The sequence below is a fragment of the Acomys russatus genome, chromosome 5 (genome assembly GCF_903995435.1).
Source record: "Acomys russatus chromosome 5, mAcoRus1.1, whole genome shotgun sequence".
NCBI lineage: Eukaryota > Metazoa > Chordata > Mammalia > Rodentia > Muridae > Acomys > Acomys russatus.
This window is the reverse complement of record NC_067141.1, coordinates 43,153,787-43,171,876: the sequence shown is the minus strand read 5'-3', so window position 1 is coordinate 43,171,876 and position 18,090 is coordinate 43,153,787. Positions and strand designations below refer to the sequence as shown.

At 44.5% G+C, this 18,090-nt stretch overlaps 1 protein-coding gene across 1 annotated transcript in view; it reads left to right on the top strand.

The window, feature by feature from the left end:
* Mamdc2 (MAM domain containing 2) overlaps nt 1–18,090 on the top strand; it is a 149,334-nt gene that overhangs the window by 77,603 nt on the left and 53,641 nt on the right. The window contains exons 6-7 of the mRNA XM_051146935.1: nt 7,920–8,176; nt 13,610–13,703. Coding sequence (XP_051002892.1) covers nt 7,920–8,176; nt 13,610–13,703 — 351 coding nt within the window. The remainder of the gene's footprint in view (nt 1–7,919; nt 8,177–13,609; nt 13,704–18,090) is intronic.

The following is an 18,090-nucleotide window of genomic DNA, read 5'->3' as shown; positions in this document are numbered from 1 at the left end:
TTCTTTCTTTCTTTTCTTTTTCTTTTCTTTTTTTTTTTTTTTTTTTTTTTTTAAGTTCTTCTGTCTCTACAAAGACATGGTTTCTCTGTAGCCTTGGTTGTCCTAGACTTGCTTTGTAGACCAGGCTGACCTCGAACTCACAGTGATCAGCCTGCCTCTGCCTAGTGTTGTAGTCACTTAGGCCAAGGAAAAAGTCAGTGTGTTTATTCCATCAAACTCTGGAAAGCCATTGGCAACAAAATTTGTCCTTTCAGCTCTGTCCCAACACCTCCACTATCAGATTCTTGCCTTTTCCTACATGCAAAGAAAGCCAGGCGCTTCTTTCTGTAGTCTACAAACTTACTTTCTACCCATCAAGTTCTCTTTAGACTCTGATCATCACTGAGATGGCTCGACGGGTAAAGTGCTTGTCATTCCAGCATGAGGGCCAGAGTTCAAATCCCTAGAATCCACATAAGTGGGTGGCTACCTCTAATTTCAGAACTCTGAAGGCAGATTCGGGGGACTAAGCCAGAGCAAGCTGCCTAGCCAGGCCAGTTGTGTCAGCAAGCTCTGGCTTCAGCTGAGAGACCTGCTTCAATGAATAAAGAGGACGCTATTGAGGAAGACTCCTAAACATCAGTGTTGTATTTCCACATGCACCCACACATACACCACCATACATCACAACACACACATACACAAGAGGAGGAGGAGGAGGAGGACAACAGTAGCAGCAGCAACAACGATCTCCTTCATGTCCAAGGCAATTGCAAAGCCTAGAACTGTCTGCTTATATGATGACATTAGAGGCAGTTTCCCTATTCCAACTGCTCCCTTAGCTGCTCCCATTGCAGGGTAAGAAAGAGAAAGGAAACACACTACAAGCAAATATAGCCATGAGAGTTCTTTTTTTTTTTTTAATCCCATCTTTAGACTTGTCACATATCTATATTAGAGGGAAGATATGGGATAAAGTTGGCAGGTGTGGCCACTTGCTATATTAACAGTCCATCTATATATCCTTTAGAATGTAGAGATTATTGCCTATGAGTGGTGACACATAGCTGTAATCTCACACTTGGAAAGCAGAGACAGAAATATCCAAAAGTCAAGGCCAGCCGCAGCTACATAAGAAGACCTTGTTTGAAGAAGAAGAAGAAAAAAGGAAGGATAAAGGGAGGAAAGGAGGGATAGAGGGAGGAGAGGAAGGAGGGAAAGAGCCTGAGGATGGCGAATAAAGGAAGGAATGAAGGAAAAAAGAGAAAAACAGGAAATGGAGACAGTCTCTTATTACCCATGTTCTTGGTCTTGAGGTATTAGCTGAGAGTAGAAGGCTTCCAGACAGAGTAGAATCTATTACTGTGAGAAAAATACCTGGGGGAAAATAGCCTAAAAGTAGGAAATTTTCTTTTGACTCGTGATTTCTGAGATTTTCAGTCAGTCTCCTTGGCTCACTGGCCCTGTTGCTTTGGGCCTGAGATGAAACAAAACGCCACAGTGGTCTGAACACAGGCAGAGGCTGCTCTCTTTGTGGCCGGAAGTATAACAAGCAGAAGGGACCAAAGACATTTAGTGACCTACTTACTCCAACTCGGCCCCACCTCTTGGCTTCTACAACCTCCCAATAACGCTATCAGATTATGAATCCATTAGTCTATCTATTGATTAGGTCAGAGCCCTCATCTTCTGGCTAACTTCTCCAAAGCTCCACTTCTGAACATTGCATCTGGAACCAAGGTTTTAACCTATGAGTTCTGAAGGGATATTTCACATCCAAGTTATAACAAAGTCCCATCCACATTCGCGTACATGTTTTTCATCTTTGCTGTGTAAAGAGACTGGAGTCCGGCTCTACTAAAGATCTACTTCAACCCCTGAATTGAGTGTTCCTGACTAGATCTATCAGACATGCAATGTGGGAAAGGAGGTGGGATGACTTGCTGTCTCTGAGTGCTGTCTGCTCATTGAGGCAGCAGCACAGCAGTATTTTCATCTGGAACATGTTTCTTCAGCCCAAGTTGTACCAGGAGACAGCTAGTCCAGGAAGCTAGGAAGACCGAAGCAGGCAAAGCAACTAGAGCCAAAACTGTGACCAAAGGGGGAAGAATCGTAGCTGAGTCCGAGGCTGCCTTTGGCACCATGGTTAAGCTGTGGGCCCTCTGTAGGGAAATTCTGGGTGGCCAGGCCATTTGAAGATGCGTGCTCAGGAACTGCCCTCTGAGTTCTTTTCCTAATGCATGGGGAAATGGATGACAGTAAGGAACCACACTGAGGTTGCCCAAAAGATTTCACTAATACAGAAAGCTACTGTGAGGAAGAAGAGAGGCTCTCTTCGGAAGCAAGTGCGCAGACTGCCCTCAAGCATTACTCAGGCCTAAGGTTCAGATGGTATTACCAAACATTCCTATATTTCCACTGGATTCGACAGTTGTGTTACCCCGCAGAAACTTCTGGGTTTCAAGTATAAGTACACATTGGGTAGTGATAGATTGATTTCCTCTCTGAGTGTGGCAACGCAGTTGATTCTTAATCTTGTGGGGGAACCCATGGTCTCTACTCAGACTCTTTCATTTTCAGCAAAATTGGTTTTTCTGGTTGGTTGTTTTGTTTCAAGAAAGCATCTCTCATTGTGTGCTATATAGCTTAGTCTGGCCTCAACACTGTGATTTGCCTGTCTAGGCTTCTACATGATGTACCACCATGGCTGATTTAAAGTGCTAACTCTAGGCCTGCAGGCTCTGTGATGATATGGTTGATTATAAGAGCCTGTTTACCTAAAATTCATTTGTAGTTGGTTCATATCTGAGTTTCCTTGTACGCAAATCCTAATGATCTGATTTTTTAAAAAATCACCTTTTCCCATGTGACTAAAACGCAGCAACCCTGAGCTACGTAGAAGGATAGGCCTGAGCTGAGTAAAAAAGCTCCCATAATGCCAGGTGCTAGACATGGTTTCCTAAGAACGCCAAGCTACCTCCCCCCACCCGATAGAGGCACAAGGACCACTCCTACCAGTCCCCCAGCTGCTCCTTCCTAGAGCAGACTTCACCAGAGATGTGCTCAGCCAGACTTTTGTCACTCCCCAGCCTGGCCTCTTAGACCAGACACCTAAGCAATGTTGTCTGAGTCATCCCCATTAAATCAGATGATAAACTCATGGTGAGCCATCTTCCCCCCTCCACATCCCCATAAGAAACCTCATGTTACACAGGTTGTCAGTAAATAATACCCAAATGTCAACAAAGGAATGCTGGAGAAGAAAGGAAGGCAACTGCTTGTGGTCTGAGCTAGTGGTTCCATGGGAGACTTGGTGTCAGCAGTCTTGGTAGGATTCATGGCAACCTCACTTTGGGAGGGGTCACATTGGGTTTTCTGGATGCTCCTTCGGCCAGTAATGTGACTGTGGTTTGCCCAGCTCAGCATCGTGAGCATGAGCTGTTAAGGAGGTAGTTCAGCAACTAAAGCAGGAATGAGACCAGCATCCACCCAGCAGGTGAGCAACTCTCCTGCGCCATCTGGCGTCTGTCAACTGCAAAGAAGATGTGTACACAATGGGGCTGTGGGTGAGCAAATTCTCCAGCTCCGCACAGTAATAACACACTCCTGGAGGTGGAACACGTTGTTTCAAGTGGATCTGTCAGGAGCTTTCTAGACTCTTTGGGGCTAGGCTGTCTCATCTCGGGTAGAATGATTTTCCCTCCTCATGGCTGTGTCAGTTTGAGTTGCGCTAGAAACAGACACGAAGCTGGAACTGGAGAAAATGCCTGTGAAGAACTCAGGCAGACACTGTCAGTGGAGCTCGTTAGTAGAGTGGGTGCAGGAAGCTAAGAGCCGGGGCGTTTTTTAAGGTTCCATGGCAGTACCTTAACTTTAGTTATTTTAAAAGCAAAACGAATACTGAAAAAATAAAAATAATAACAAGTCCAGCCCAGATGACTTCATTTTTATACCAATGCAGTCATATGCCAGAAAATTTCATAGTGTGTGGAGAAGCAAGAGCACCTAGTGGCCACAGAAGCCATACTGTGTCCCTGAGTGAAACACGCCTTCAGCATCCTGAGAAAGAGGAGCGGCCAGGCCCCCAGCAGAAGAGCCCAGCTGTAGTGTCCCTGCTTGCTGGGTTTCTGGCTAGGGGTGGCGTGGGGTGGTGTGTTCTTGGGAGGAACACTGTCATGAGTCCACAGGTGGGTCAGCTGAGTCCCATGAGCCCGTATCGATGCTTGCAGCAAGTTCGCTTGCAGAACTATGTCCCACCTCTGTGCTCCCACAGTGGGGTATGAAGAAAGAAAGGCATACAGCTCTCCCTGGAAGTGCCCACTCATGAGGGAGTACCGTTTCACTCATGACATATAACAAGAGGCAACAAGGATTTTAGCTTTGCTTGGTTTTGCTCCCATAAATTACTGGTCAATGGAGTCATGTTAGAATGGAGTTATTATGGTCACGCACATCCTCCATTATTAGGGGGCTCTAGACTGCCTGGCCCCTGGGATTGTGCTAGAGGGAGAGGCGTTCGACTGACTGTAAGATAAGAAGTGGTCTTCCTTACCTATCAGAAATGTTTTCCTATCAGGAATATTTACTATATTTCTGCATACAATAGTATAAAGATCGTAGTGTTGTACATTAAGTTGCACCGCCCCTATGTTTATATATTGAATTCCTAAAGTCCTTGCGCTTCAGAAAGAAGGATTTGCTTTGGCTTGAAGATGAGGGGATACAGTCCTTATTGTTGGCGAAGGGTCAGAGTTAATGTCAGTTGTCAATTGGACACACCTAGGAAGAAGAAACTTCTGTTGAGGAATCACTTCCATTAGATTAGCCTGTGGCCCGGTATGTGAGGCATTTTCTTAACCAACTGCCGCTGTGGGAGGAGGAGCTTACTGTGGGAGGTATCATCCCTGGGCAGATAGGTCTAGACTGTATAAGAAAGGTAGCTGAGCAAGCCAGTAAACAGCATTTGTCCATCTGTCTCTGCTTAAGTTCCTGCCCTGGACTGTGGCCTTGGAGTTGTAAGACAAAATAACTCCTTTCTGCCCCCAGTTACTTTGGTCAGGGTGTTTATCACAGCAGGAAAAGCAAACTAGAACTGAAGCCATGGCAGCCTGTGTGTCCATGTTGGTGGGGCATGTGACTAGGTCTTCTCACCTCCTAACAGTAAACAGAAAGTAGACCGCAGGCAGGGATAGGTTTTGAACCTGCCAGCCCCACATCCCAAACGATTCCCAGCCTCTCAGAAAAGTGCCACTGTTTGGACACCAACTGTACAAATGCGTAAGTCTGTGGGAGTCATTTTACAGTCTGAGCATACTACGGAGGCTTGTTCATGCAACTAATGAGATGCAAGAGTGGGCGCACTGCTAATCCGATATGAAGAGAGTGTCCTTGGGAAAGGGAGCGTTGAACATAGGGAGAAACAGAATCAGGAGAGTGGTAAAGATAAAAGATAAAGGCTGAGAGATACAAGCCAAGGAATGCTAGAAACTGCACAGACCCAGAAGCCAGGAGGTAGGTGAGGGACACACCCTTCCTTTGCATTCCTTCAAGGCAACCAGTTCTGTTGACATTCTGATTTCAGACTCAGAGCCCCCAGCACTGTGAGATAAGAAATTCCTGTAGCTTAAATCACCTCAAATACTGTATTTTGTTGTCAGCAAACTAATACATGGAACATCACTTTAAAAATGGCAATTTGCCACATAAACCTGGATTTGGGGCATTTGTGAGAGAAACCCATAGCACTGGAACGGAGGCCCAGGCATCAGATGGGAATAGAGGCTGCCAAACCTGGGAGGATGCGGGGGCGGGGGTGGTGGTGGGGGTGGTGGATGGGAGGCTGAGCACAGGCCCATGCAAGCATGAGGCAGCCATCTTACCACCTATGTGAGAATATGGGCCCCCGTGCTACAGGGTTTTCTGATGTTTTCCATAGAATCATGGATTCCATCTCCTGTTGTTGGGGAAATATAACTTCAAATACTAGAAACTAGTTCATTAGCTTAGATTTCTCCTTGATCCATCCCACTTCACTTAATCTGCCTGGCTTCTTAGCATCCCAGTCTGTTGTATCTGTTTATCTACACTTGCATGCCTTGGAAAGATGGCAAGAGTAATTACATTGAAGTAAAGAGGATTATTCAAATTGCCGTGAGGAGAAAGTGAGCTTTGACCTGACCATCTTTCCTCTGCCTTGGTGGGGAGACCACTTTGCCAAGACGGCCTTCATGTTTTGGATGACCACACCCTGAAGGCCTTCCACACAGGAGGAAGAAACAAAGTGAATACTCTGTGTGTCAATTGTGTGTCTGTACCTACTGTTCTTACTGCTTTTTCACCAAAATAAAAGAAATTCTTATTAACCAGGCACTATATCCGAAAAACAAAAAACAAAAATTAAGGTATATATGTTCTGAGCTTATAAATAGAAAAAGAAAAAGAAAAAAGAAAGAAAGAAAAACAACTCATTTTCTCCAAGCCACATTGCATAGATTATCTCTAGCATAGCATAAATAAATTTTACAAAACTGCTAATAGTAATGATAGCTACCCCTTATAGAAATAAGATCATATGACAAGCATAGTTCTCGACTCATAAACGGTATTGCTATTTCCTTATAATTATGCTGAGCAATTATACTATTTTTGGCACACAAGAAGCGCTGTACACACATAATCTCATTTCATACTCATATCAAAGCCGTGAGGAGAGTACAGTTGCCTGTATCTGCGGATTTAACAGTAAACCAAAAAAGAAAGAAAGAAATCAGAAAAGTGACTGCATGTATGTTGCACATTTGCTGACTTCTTTCTTGCTATTATCTACTAAAACAGTAAGAATAAATAAGCACATTGTGTTAGTATCTCATTATTTACAAGTGGTTTTAAAGTATATAAGAAGGGCTGAGGCTGTCGCTCAGTGGTAGCAGAACACACGTTGCAAGCTAAGGCTTTGATCCCTAACACTGCAAAATAAATAAATAAATAAATAAGTGAACACACAAACCAAATGTGTAATTCCAGGCTTCTGAAGCCTGGGACAAGAGGACTGGGGCTAGACGCCATCTTGGGCTACATAGCAAGGCTCTGTCTCTCAACAAATAAATGATAAATAATTATTTTAAAAGCATGTAAGATGTGCATAGGTTGCATACAAACACTCGCCCATTCTGTATGAAAAACTTGAGCATTCACATAGATTAATATGCCCAGGGGCTCCTGGATCAAATTTCACCAGATAGCAAAGGGTGGCAGTGTCCTCATTCTAGAGACCAGGATGCTGAAGCTCAGACAGATTCAGAAACCCGCTCTAGTCCCAGCATCCTGCCAAGGAAGTGGGGTTCAAAGTCAGCTCTCTTCAATGGCAAACCAAAGGTCTTCCTAGTCTCCACACTGTGTCTGTTTCGGCCTTTGGTGGAGGTTAGTGGCTCTGGGTCTGCCAGGCGCTCATGTCACCAATGGCATCACAATTTCAGACCCCAAACCCTAGCCCTGCCCTTGAGCACTCTTAGTATCACCCAAACACACAGTATGCCTTTGATGTAAGTTGTGGAAATATATATCCAGGAGGGTCCCTCCATGGCTTTTAAATAAAAAGCAGCATAGTCTTGATGTCTTTTAAATCAAAGAAGGCGTGGGAAGGGATCGCATCTAATATAGTGGTGTTTTCATCTATGAAAATTCAAACACTTGAAGGTGACACATCTTTCCTGCGGGGATAATTTATTTCCATGAAAAGTAAGGAAAATTTTAAACTGCTTTTCATCTGGCACTTGCAGTATGCAATAAACCCATATGTCCATCTCCCAGCTATGACATTTACACAGACTTCCTCCTCACCCCTCCCAATGGATTGTGTTGAAATGAGACCCAGAATGGCACAGGTTCACCTGTGACTTACTAGCCTGTCTTACCCTATATTCCGTTTGTGTGATTTCCAGGCCACTACATGTACGTGGACTCCGTTTATGTCAAGCACTTCCAGGAAGTGGCCCAGCTCATCTCCCCAGTGACCACAGCCCCCATGTCCGGATGCCTCTCCTTCTATTACCAGCTTCAGCAGGGGAAGGGCAATGTCTTCGCCCTTTACACCCGGGATATGGCTGGCCTGTACGAGGAGATCTGGAAAGTGGACAGTCCAGGCAATGCCGCCTGGAACCTCGCAGAGGTGGAGTTCAGTGCTCCCTACCCCATGGAGGTAGGTGGGCCTTGACCCAGTCTCATGCAGGCAGGGGTGCTATATACACACAGACATGGAGGGCATTCCACCATACCTCCTTACCTACCTCAGTCATGATTTTAAACATAGGTACACATTGACTTTATTTTTTTATTTTTAATTTAGTTTAAAAAAAAAATAAACATTGTACCTGGGCACTGGTGGTGCACACCTTTAAACCCAGAACTCTGGAGGCAGAGGCAGGCAGATCTTTGTGAGGTCAAGGCCAGCCTGGTCTACAGAGTGAGTTCCAGAACAGCCAGAGCTATTAAACAGGGAAACCCTGTCTCAAAAATACACAAGCAAAACAAAACAAAACAAAAGTGTACCAATTTATGTAATAAAATGTGATGCTTTGATTCATGTATAAAACGTGTGGCGATCACATCATGATACTTAGCACACGCATCACCTCAGATATTTATTATTTGTTGGTGGCGGCGGCATTTAGAATCCTCTCTTCTAGGTACATGAAATGTACAATATATTGTTATTAATTATAGTTGCCCTACTGTGTAACAAGAACCGAACTGTACCCTTTCAGTCTAGTTGTAATTTTGCATCCACAGACCACCATCCTTTTCCCTTCTACTCCTGATGTACCTGCAGCTATTATAATCTTTTAGAGGGAGGCAGATGGAGCGCTAGTGCTGGCACTCTTGGAGGCCAGGCCAGGGCAGGGCAGTTGGTCTCTTAGAGCTGGGGCTGCAGGCATTTTTGCCAGAGCACCCGGCTTGTTATGTGGGTGCTACTCATCCCCTGAGAATTCGAAAGAGGAGGTCAGAGCCGGAGTATGACTCCTTCCTGAACCTCTAGCCCAGGGTTCCTGGTCATCCGGGGTCCTTTGCCTTTTCCCAGATAGAAAACTGGGAAGGCAAAGAGAAACTTCTCTGTGTACCGGGTGTTGGCAGGTTTACCTTCCCTCTGAATTTGTGCCGCGAGGATGGGTCGCAGAAGGCACGCGGAGCAGCCGAAAGAGCAGCAGGAAGCATCCTACCATGTTCCAATTCTTGTGCACACCTCTAGTACCTAGGCCTTGCCTGTAGGCCTAGGAAGTCACCGTCCTCAGCCACTCACAGCAGCCCGTGTTGTAAAGGAGACACGGCATCTGGGACCCTTGGGCCTCAAAGACTTGGCAGGTCTCGGGAACTCATTTCATCCTCCTTCGGTCTCTGCTTTGTGCCCTCTCTTGCCATTCCTCTACTTTTACAGCCCATTTCTTGCTGCTGGCCACTCTCAGCTGTTTAGATGCTACTCCTCCAGCTGCCTGGAGGCCGCTGCCTTCCCTCTTTACAGCCTCCCTCCGCCTCTTTACTGCTCAGCACTTACTGCTGCACCTGCAATCACTGCCACTCTCTTTGCTGCCTGCTGCCTCTTTCTTCATGTTACTCAGTAAAAGAAAAGATGGCTGGGGAGAAGCTTTTTACTGGGTCTACAACAGGAAGGGTGGTCTCACAGCATAAAGTCTTCAAACCAGTCCCCTAAGGAAGGCTGAGCAGCTGGAGAACCAACCACAGCCTCATCTCTTGGCACCAAACCAGCCATGGAGGCTGAGGTTTAAATCGATCACAGCTTTGCCTCTTTAGCACCAGTCACGGAAGTCCCTCTCTTAGACCACCAAGGCAGGTGCACCTAGGTAGAAATGGTTGTAAGGTCATCTAGAGTTCACTGAGATGTGTGAAAGCAAAAAGTCTGGTACAAGCTGTCGGATAGCTCCGGATGAAGCTGCGCCTTCCAAAGCCAGGGCAATCTTCTGTGATCACTGTGTCACTTTCTCCAGGCCCTCAAGCCTGCCGGTGCTGGCACAAACAGTCTGGCTGGTTGTTCAACCGATAGTCCTTTGGCTCAAAGAATCCAGGCAGCAAGAGAGGGAAGGGTCCTATATCTGCTAATTGGAGGGTTGGATCGTCACGCCCAGCATCTTTGTTTAGTTACAGGAAAATGCACATCAGAAAGACTTCTTACAGTACAAGCCTAAATGTTTCTGACCACTAACACTGGTTCTTTAACAATGCTTTAGTGCTGTTTACCACCACCTGCCCAGTGCCTGAAGGTCCCCCTTATTTGCTTTATTAAGACCAATTTTGAAGGTTTCACTTAATTGAGGGAATTGTCTTTCTAGGAAAAAAAAAAAAAAAAAAAAAAAAAAAAAAAAAAAGCCCTTCCTTACTTCTTTGCAACAAAAACAACGTTATAAAATCAGAAGTAAACTTATCCATAGAGCCTTAATTTAAAACAAATTTTGGTGTTCTTATGTTACAACTTTTTACAATTATATGCATGATAAATATCCAAAGCAAAAGAATCATAAAATTTTAAGAAACAAAAAATAAGTTAAACATCTTCACAATGACAAACTGTGACAACTGGCATTGTAGTGTTTATTGCTATATTCTTAATTAATTAATTAATTCACTTTACTTCACGATCATAGCCCCTTCCCTTCTCTTCTCCTGGTCCCACTCTCCCTCCCTCCCTCTTCCTCCATCCCCATCCTCTGTTCCTCAAAGAACGGAAGCCCCCACCCCCACCAGCAACCCACCCCAGCTCACTAAGTGGCACCAGTACTGAGCACATCCTCTTTCCCTGTGGCCTGGCAAGACAGCCCCACCAGGGGGAAGTGATCAAAAAGCAGGCGACAGAGTCTATGTCAGAGACAACCCCTGCTCCCCTTACTAGGGGGCCCACATGAATCCTTCTGCCCATTGGCTACATATAGATCTTTAAGCACATATCTAAATCTGTAGCTATAGCTGTGTGTGTGTTTTCAGAACTTCCAGGTACTGTCAGTGCTTACTGCACACTAAAAGCAATGTCCAAGAAGTCTGACATTGGTTTTCTAGGTCACACAGCTGGTAGATGCCAGAGGCTTAGGAGACTTCCTAGACTAAAGTCTAATGCGCAGCTGCAGGAAGAGCGTCAGTCTGTCTGAGGCCCTTACTAGGCCACGAGAATCTAGGGGTTGCTCTGTGTGTAGGACTGCTATGAGCATTTGCAGCTAGCTATAAGTAGAGTCTTAGTTGCCACAAGTTATTAATACCCTCCACGTTTCACTTTGTACTTTCTGCAGTATATTTTCCAGTTCTCTTTAAAGAACAAAAGTGGCTTATTCCTCTGGCTGCTTTTCAGTGGCGCCATCTGCTAGCCTGCTGCAGAACCAGAGAAGGCTGGCTTGGTCTCCAGTTCCAGTGTGCTCTGCCTGCTTGCTGCTGGTGCGCCTGACACTCCTCCACCTCCTTCATGTCCCTCTCAGATCCCTCACCTCAAACAGCCCCAGAGAGAGCACAGTGCCTTTGTAGAATGCGTGCTATTTCCTGTCACACAGTCTGGCCAGGCTTTGATTTGTTCTTATGGCCTAGTGGAAATTTTTCTATGACTTTGGGTTACAAGAAAGGAAAAGAAATGCTGCTCCAGTGTACTTTCCCTCTGTTAAAGTCAAATGAGTTGTGTGTTAATGCATATTCGGGCAGTCATGTGTATGCGTGTGTGTGTGTGTGTGTGTGTGTGTGTGTGTGTGTGTGTGCGCGCGTGCGCGTGCGCATGTACACAAGTGTATACACACACCCACACCAACTTCTGTTGTCCAACATAAACTCTTCACGCAAAATTTACATGAATTAAGCATTGCTGATTTTCTTTTAATCAGCACTTGAAAAGTCATCATACTGAACACTTCTAATCCTTAACATTCATCTTTGGATCCACATGTGTGTAATTTAGCTCCACAAGTCTGAGTCTGTCATTTGTGTTGTTTGCTCTTACTAATTGCCAAAGGAAAGGAACTGGCACTGGAGAAATATGTGAACTCTATGCCACCACATTCTCAAGTGCATTTCAGGAGGAAAATAAACATGGGAGACTTTTCTGAACAGAGAAAGAACCCTGGCATATGGGCTGTGGTTGGCAGACCAGTGTAGGGATGATCTTTTTAATCTCCCAGCTCAATATGAACAAGGCTTTTCTTTTCCTCTATCAGTGTCAGTGTCATTGATCTGTGTCAGGGGTCAGGGAGATATACACATCAAAAATTTTCCCCCCCTTTTTTTTTTTTTTTCTTTGCTTTTGCTTTTCGAGACAGGGTTTCTATTTCTAGCCTTGGCTATCCTGGACTCTCTTTGTAGACCAGTCTGGCCTCGAACTCACAGAGATCCTCCTGTCTCTGCCTTCCTGAGTGCTGGGATTACAGGTGTGCACCACTGCACCTGGCTAAATTTTTTCTTTTATGAAGACTATAATAACATCAGTCATTTGGAATCGAGGCCTACCCTTCTGCAGAATGACCACATCCTAATTACATTTACAAAACCCTTACCCTTCAAAGGGGTAACAAATTGGAGGGTGGGGGGTCATTAACAGCTGTCCCCTTCAGTGAGTTTCACCTTCTTCCCTCTTGAGAGTCTGCATCCCAGGAAGGCAACTTCCTGGTCCTGGCGTGTATTTAAGTTTCAAGTCATGATCCACAATGTGTCTTAGCTATCAACTCACACAGCATAGGCTGCACCTCTGGACTATGTTCCTAACACAACTCAGAGCTGAGCTGATTACACCTGATGCCTTACTGTCACAGGCAGAAAGTTCACGGTTGGTGGATGGGTGAAAGCAAAGGAGTTGGTATTGCTGACAAATGGTCTTTGTGAATCCATTGGGACATGGCTGGAAAGGCCTAGTCACAGTGCTCATCTTTGACTACTGTGTCTTTCCCTAGGCTCCCATCTGGAGTACCATATGTGGCAAGGGACACAGGCAAGTTAGTTTCCTGTAGACAACGGAAGAACCTAATCCATTTTCTTCACTGACTTTTTCCTATAGAAAAACCTATGGTGCTAATAAATTCTGGAATCTGTCAGAAATGTCTTGGGCATGGTAGCTGGTACCCAAGGAGTAGGGAATAGAGCACCCAGTAAATAAAAACTCCAGATGTCTTGGTCCATTATGAGCTGCTACAACAAAATAACATGACCTCAATGACTTATAAACCTTAAAATTTTATCTCTCACAGTCAGGAAGCTGAGAAACCCAAGACCAAGGTGCTGGCAGATCCACCATGCCAAGGGTCCTTTTCCCGGGGTACAGATGGCATCTTCCACTGTGTCTCCACAGGGCAGAAAGCTCCCTGGAACTCATCACTGAACTCACGAATGAGGGCTCCACCCCATGAGCTAATCACCTCCTCAAAAGATTAGACCTCAATAGATAACATTTCAGCAAGCAAAAAGCCCACAGAATGTAGCAATTTCATTTTCCCTGAAAGAGGCATTGGTGTTGAATAGAGTGATGGCCAAACACTTAGGGGAAATGATGACATGAATCTTTGTAACTTGGCCTCAGTTGGGTTGATTGATTTGTCATTTTCAGCCATGTAAGAGCAAGAGAGTATGTAAATATATGCTAACCTGTCATTTTCCTTCCTAGGCTATTTTTGAAGTTGCTTTCAATGGTCCCAAAGGAGGCTATGTTGCCCTGGATGATATTTCTTTCTCTCCTGTTCACTGTCAGAATCAGACAGGTGAGTCCTGTTTATTCTTCCTCATTTGGGATGTGCCTGCCTCACCAAATGCCCAGAATTGGCATTCATTTTAAATTGTCTTTAATTTCCTTACCTTTTGTTTTACCTTGTCTTTAAGAGGTCGTCAATGGATAATCATTTTTTTTCTGGGCTATCACCCTCTTTCATCCCTCATATAGTACATTTAATGTCTTTGATGCTATACACAAGTGCTCATGAAGCACCTTTGCCTTTCCTCTATATAAGGAAAGAAAAACTTAAGTATTAATTTACTTAAATCCATTTGTGTCTTTGAGGAATACCTTGGGTCAGCATATGAATAGCTGGATACAGTAAGAAAGAAACTTACAACCTACTGGATAGAATTATAAAGCCTCTAATTTTTAAGCCTCTAAGATTCATAATGCCCTTATTCTTGTATACATTAGTATCCAGAAGGCATCTCTGGGATGATTTTGGCTAAAACAGTATGCATTGTTAACTTAATTATTTTCTTTTTCAAAGTAAACCTTCACAATACTTTATCGGGCACAAAATTATAATTCTATAACTTTGATGTTTAAAAAGAAAGGGAACTCTCCGCTTTCTGGGGAAATGGATAAACACAAGTGTTTTTACAATAAAGATGGCAGCAGTTAAACAATGACACAGTTAAATGCAATTGACCTTACTGTTCAGTAAATTCATTTCTTTCCAACACCCAGGGCAACACTGTGCCCATCCCGTTTTATTAACAAGCGCTCTTCCTGCATCTGGAGCATGGAAAATCATTACTGGAGCTGACCTTTGCTGCACGACTTACTCTTAAGATAGAACTCTAATATGCTTCCAGCTACATCCTATCAAGTAAATGAAGATAATACTTCCCACTTGAGCTAAAGTGTTATTCCCAAATTAGAGAGCAAGCTAATTTGCTGAAACTAAGAGTTTTTTGTTGTTGTTGTTGTGGTGGTGGTGGTGGTGGTGGTTTGAATGAAAATTACCCCCATAGGCTCATAGGCAGTGGCGCTATTAGGAGGTGTGGCTTTGTTAGAAGGATTGTCACTGGGGATGGGCTTTGAGGCTCAAAGGCTCAAGCCAGGCCCAGTGTCACTCTTTCTTCCTGCTGCCTGAGGATCTGGAGGGAGAACTGTAAGCAGCTTCTGCATACCCTGTCTGCCTGTGTGCCACCATGTTTCCTGGCATGACAACAGCAAACTAAACCTCTGAACTTGATTTAAGCCAGCCCCAATTAAATATTTTCCTTTAGAAGAGTTGTGTGGTCATGGTGTCTCTTCCCAGCAATAGAAACCCTAGCTAAGAGATTTGCTGCTGTTGTTTTACTAATTCTAATATTTTGAAAACGAGACGGTCTCAATCCAGAGCCCCGTGCACGGGAGGCAAGCACTCTACCCATGAGCTACCCACCTAACTCCGTGTCTACGTATTTTCAATGATGTAACCCAAACGATTAACATACTCCCTATATCTGACAGAACACAGAAAAAGCGTTTTACTTCTTAGAATTTGACTGCTCCCTGATACCACCGGTTAATGTCTCCATTATGGTCGTGGTAATTCCACAAGTTCCATGTGGTTACTCTTTTACAGTTTCTCTTCTCTGTTCCTGGGCAGTTACGCTGACCTTTCCTATGTCTACGCTATGCGTGTGGGAGAAGAAACACTTGTTCAATATCTGCGCTGGGTGGAGGGAGGGATGTAGAAGCAGCCAGGAGGTAACAAAGGCAACCGTGCAGATGCTTCTAACATAGATGCATAATGGGTGTGAGCACTGCCCTACAACACTGGTCTGACTGGTGAACAGAAAAAAGAGTCCAGCGAAAGGAGGCTACTTGAGAGGGCCAGTGTCTCCTTGGTGCATAACGTACTCACAAAAGGTCCCTTTCCCTACAAGAACACACATGTGTTTTTGTTTGTTTGTTTGTTTTTTGTTTTTTGTTTTTTTTCATACAGTACATTAGTCAAAGCTCCGTATTGGTTTTTAGAACTCATTGAGCCAATGTTGCTTGGAAAATACTCTTCATTGCATCATTTTCGTATTATGCCCAAGAACTTGGATTCTCATCCCTAACCTCTCACCTATAAGCTGTGTGATCTTGTCATGGGAATTTTTAAAAAGACATTTATTTTTATGTCGATGGGTGCTTTACCTGCATGTACATGTGTGCGTGCATGCGGTGCCCAATGTGGGCAGAAGACAGTCAGTGTTGGAACTGTTAGTTGTGGGTGGTTGTGAGCCATCATTGGAGGTGCTGGGGTGATAACATTGTATCACAGTTTCCAAAAGTGAGGACTTTCCCGGGAGTCTATGCTATTGCCTTTTTATCTATAAACCCTAGAAAGCCAAGCAAGCCTTCCTGTCTACTTCTAGAAGGCTGAACTTACTGCCCAACTCCACACTGCTGTGACACACAGAGGCCCAAGCTTCTCTCCATTCCACACACAAGCCAGAGACTGCAAGAGTCCTGACACTCACGGTTACTACAGATGCTCCTCAGAAGGCATGTGAGCCAACAGTAACAATTCATCAACACTGGGGGCTGCCCGGAGGTCTTATCTAGTTTGGAAACCTGACTCCAATTGCTGCCTAAACTGTAGATGAAGTTGCTGACATTTTTCTTGTCTCAAGTACCCCTAAGTGTATCTGCTACTTATTCAAAGGCCCAGCCACCATGTCCTCATGGTGCTCCAGTCTAGGACCAGGTCCTCGCCACACTCACTCTTCCCATAGCCAGATTTGAACTGTCTCTGCTGCCTTTAAGCTGCCTCATAGGCAATAAAACTTCCGTCCAAGGTTAGTGTCCTTCTCTGTGTACTGTGTACTGGGTCTTGTAGTACTGCAGGGCTGGGGATCCTTTTGGGTCACAGCACTGCTGTTTAGTTTGTCTCCAGGAGCTCCATGGAGCAGAGAAAAAGAGTGCAAACACTCCAAATGCTCTTCCCAGGCTGCAGTACATTCCAGCTAATTAGGTTGTCTAAAATGCCTCCATTTCTAAGAAGTTTAAAGGTCAGAAATCAAGTAATTAGCCAGGCATGGTGGCGCAGGCCTTTAATCACAGCACTCAGGGAGGCAGAGGCAGACAGATTGCTGTGAGTTCGAGACCATCCTAGTATACAAAGCAAGCCCAAGGCAGCCAGAGAAACTGAAACCCTGTCTCGAAAACAAAACAACAACAACAAACCAAGTAGTTAACTCATGCTTGCCTGATGATGCTAGTTTTAAAGGGTTTGCTTTCTTTTATTACTTTTTCCTACCAACTGATACGGAGTGGCTTGCATCTTCCTCCAGTCCCTCCCTATGCCTCCGGCATGTCCTTAACATGCTCTAGCGGCTCAGTTTATGATTTTTCATTTGATCCAAACTTCTGAAACAAGCTGTGAGCAAGAACTTTGCCTCCATTGCAGAGGCTAGGCAGCTCACTGGGGAGGGGGTCCCTATCTTTAGCTTTCTGGTATTATCTAAAGATTCTGCATAAAATAGACTTAGTCTATTATTTCCACGTTTGAAATCTTCTCTCTCTCTCTCTGACCATAGACAAATGACTTCTAAGACCAAGTATTTACAAGTGAAGGACATAGCATGACCAGAAAACTCTGGATCAGCATAGAGAAAAGTGATCCTTGCTTAAAGTTGTGTTTTATTAGTACAGTTTTGAGGTTCAACCAAGTGATCAAAAGCCACAGAAATATTTGTTCCCCCTATACATACTACTGTCACCCAGATTCCACAGTTTACACCAAAGGTCACTGTTGGTATTGCATATTGTATGGATATAGACAAATTTACAATGACATGTGCCTACCATTACATTGTGATATAGACTTACTGTGCTTTCTCCCCCGGCCACTGATCTTTCCCCTGTCTCCCTAATTTTGCCTTTTCCTTTATGCCTTGTAGATGTGCAGTCATAGAGTTTGCAGCCTTTTCATACTAGCTTCCTTTGCTTAATAGTGTGCATTTATTAGGTCTCTTCATGGCTCCAAAGACAACGCTCTTTAGTGCTGAATAATACTTCATTGTCTTAATGTACCACAGCTCATGGGCCTCTTCACCGACTGAAGACCATCATGGCTGATTCTCCATTTTGGCTGCTGTGAATAAAGCTGCTATAAACTTTTTTTTTCAGCACTACCAATGCCCTTTCTTACAGACCTCATAAAGGAGCTAAGATCCTCCCACAGCCACCTAGGGGTGCTGCTCTGAGGGTCGCTCCTCAGGAATAACTTTCCTGACCCAATGACCTTTTTGTGCTAGGCATTTAGGAGTACCTAGCCATTTCCTGAGCTAAATCGCTGGCTGTACAGTTTGAACTTTTTCATCTGTTTTTCATTATCTGGTAGAGGGAGGTTGCCGAAGAATTGAGATGGCGAGGTTCCCTCTGGCCTC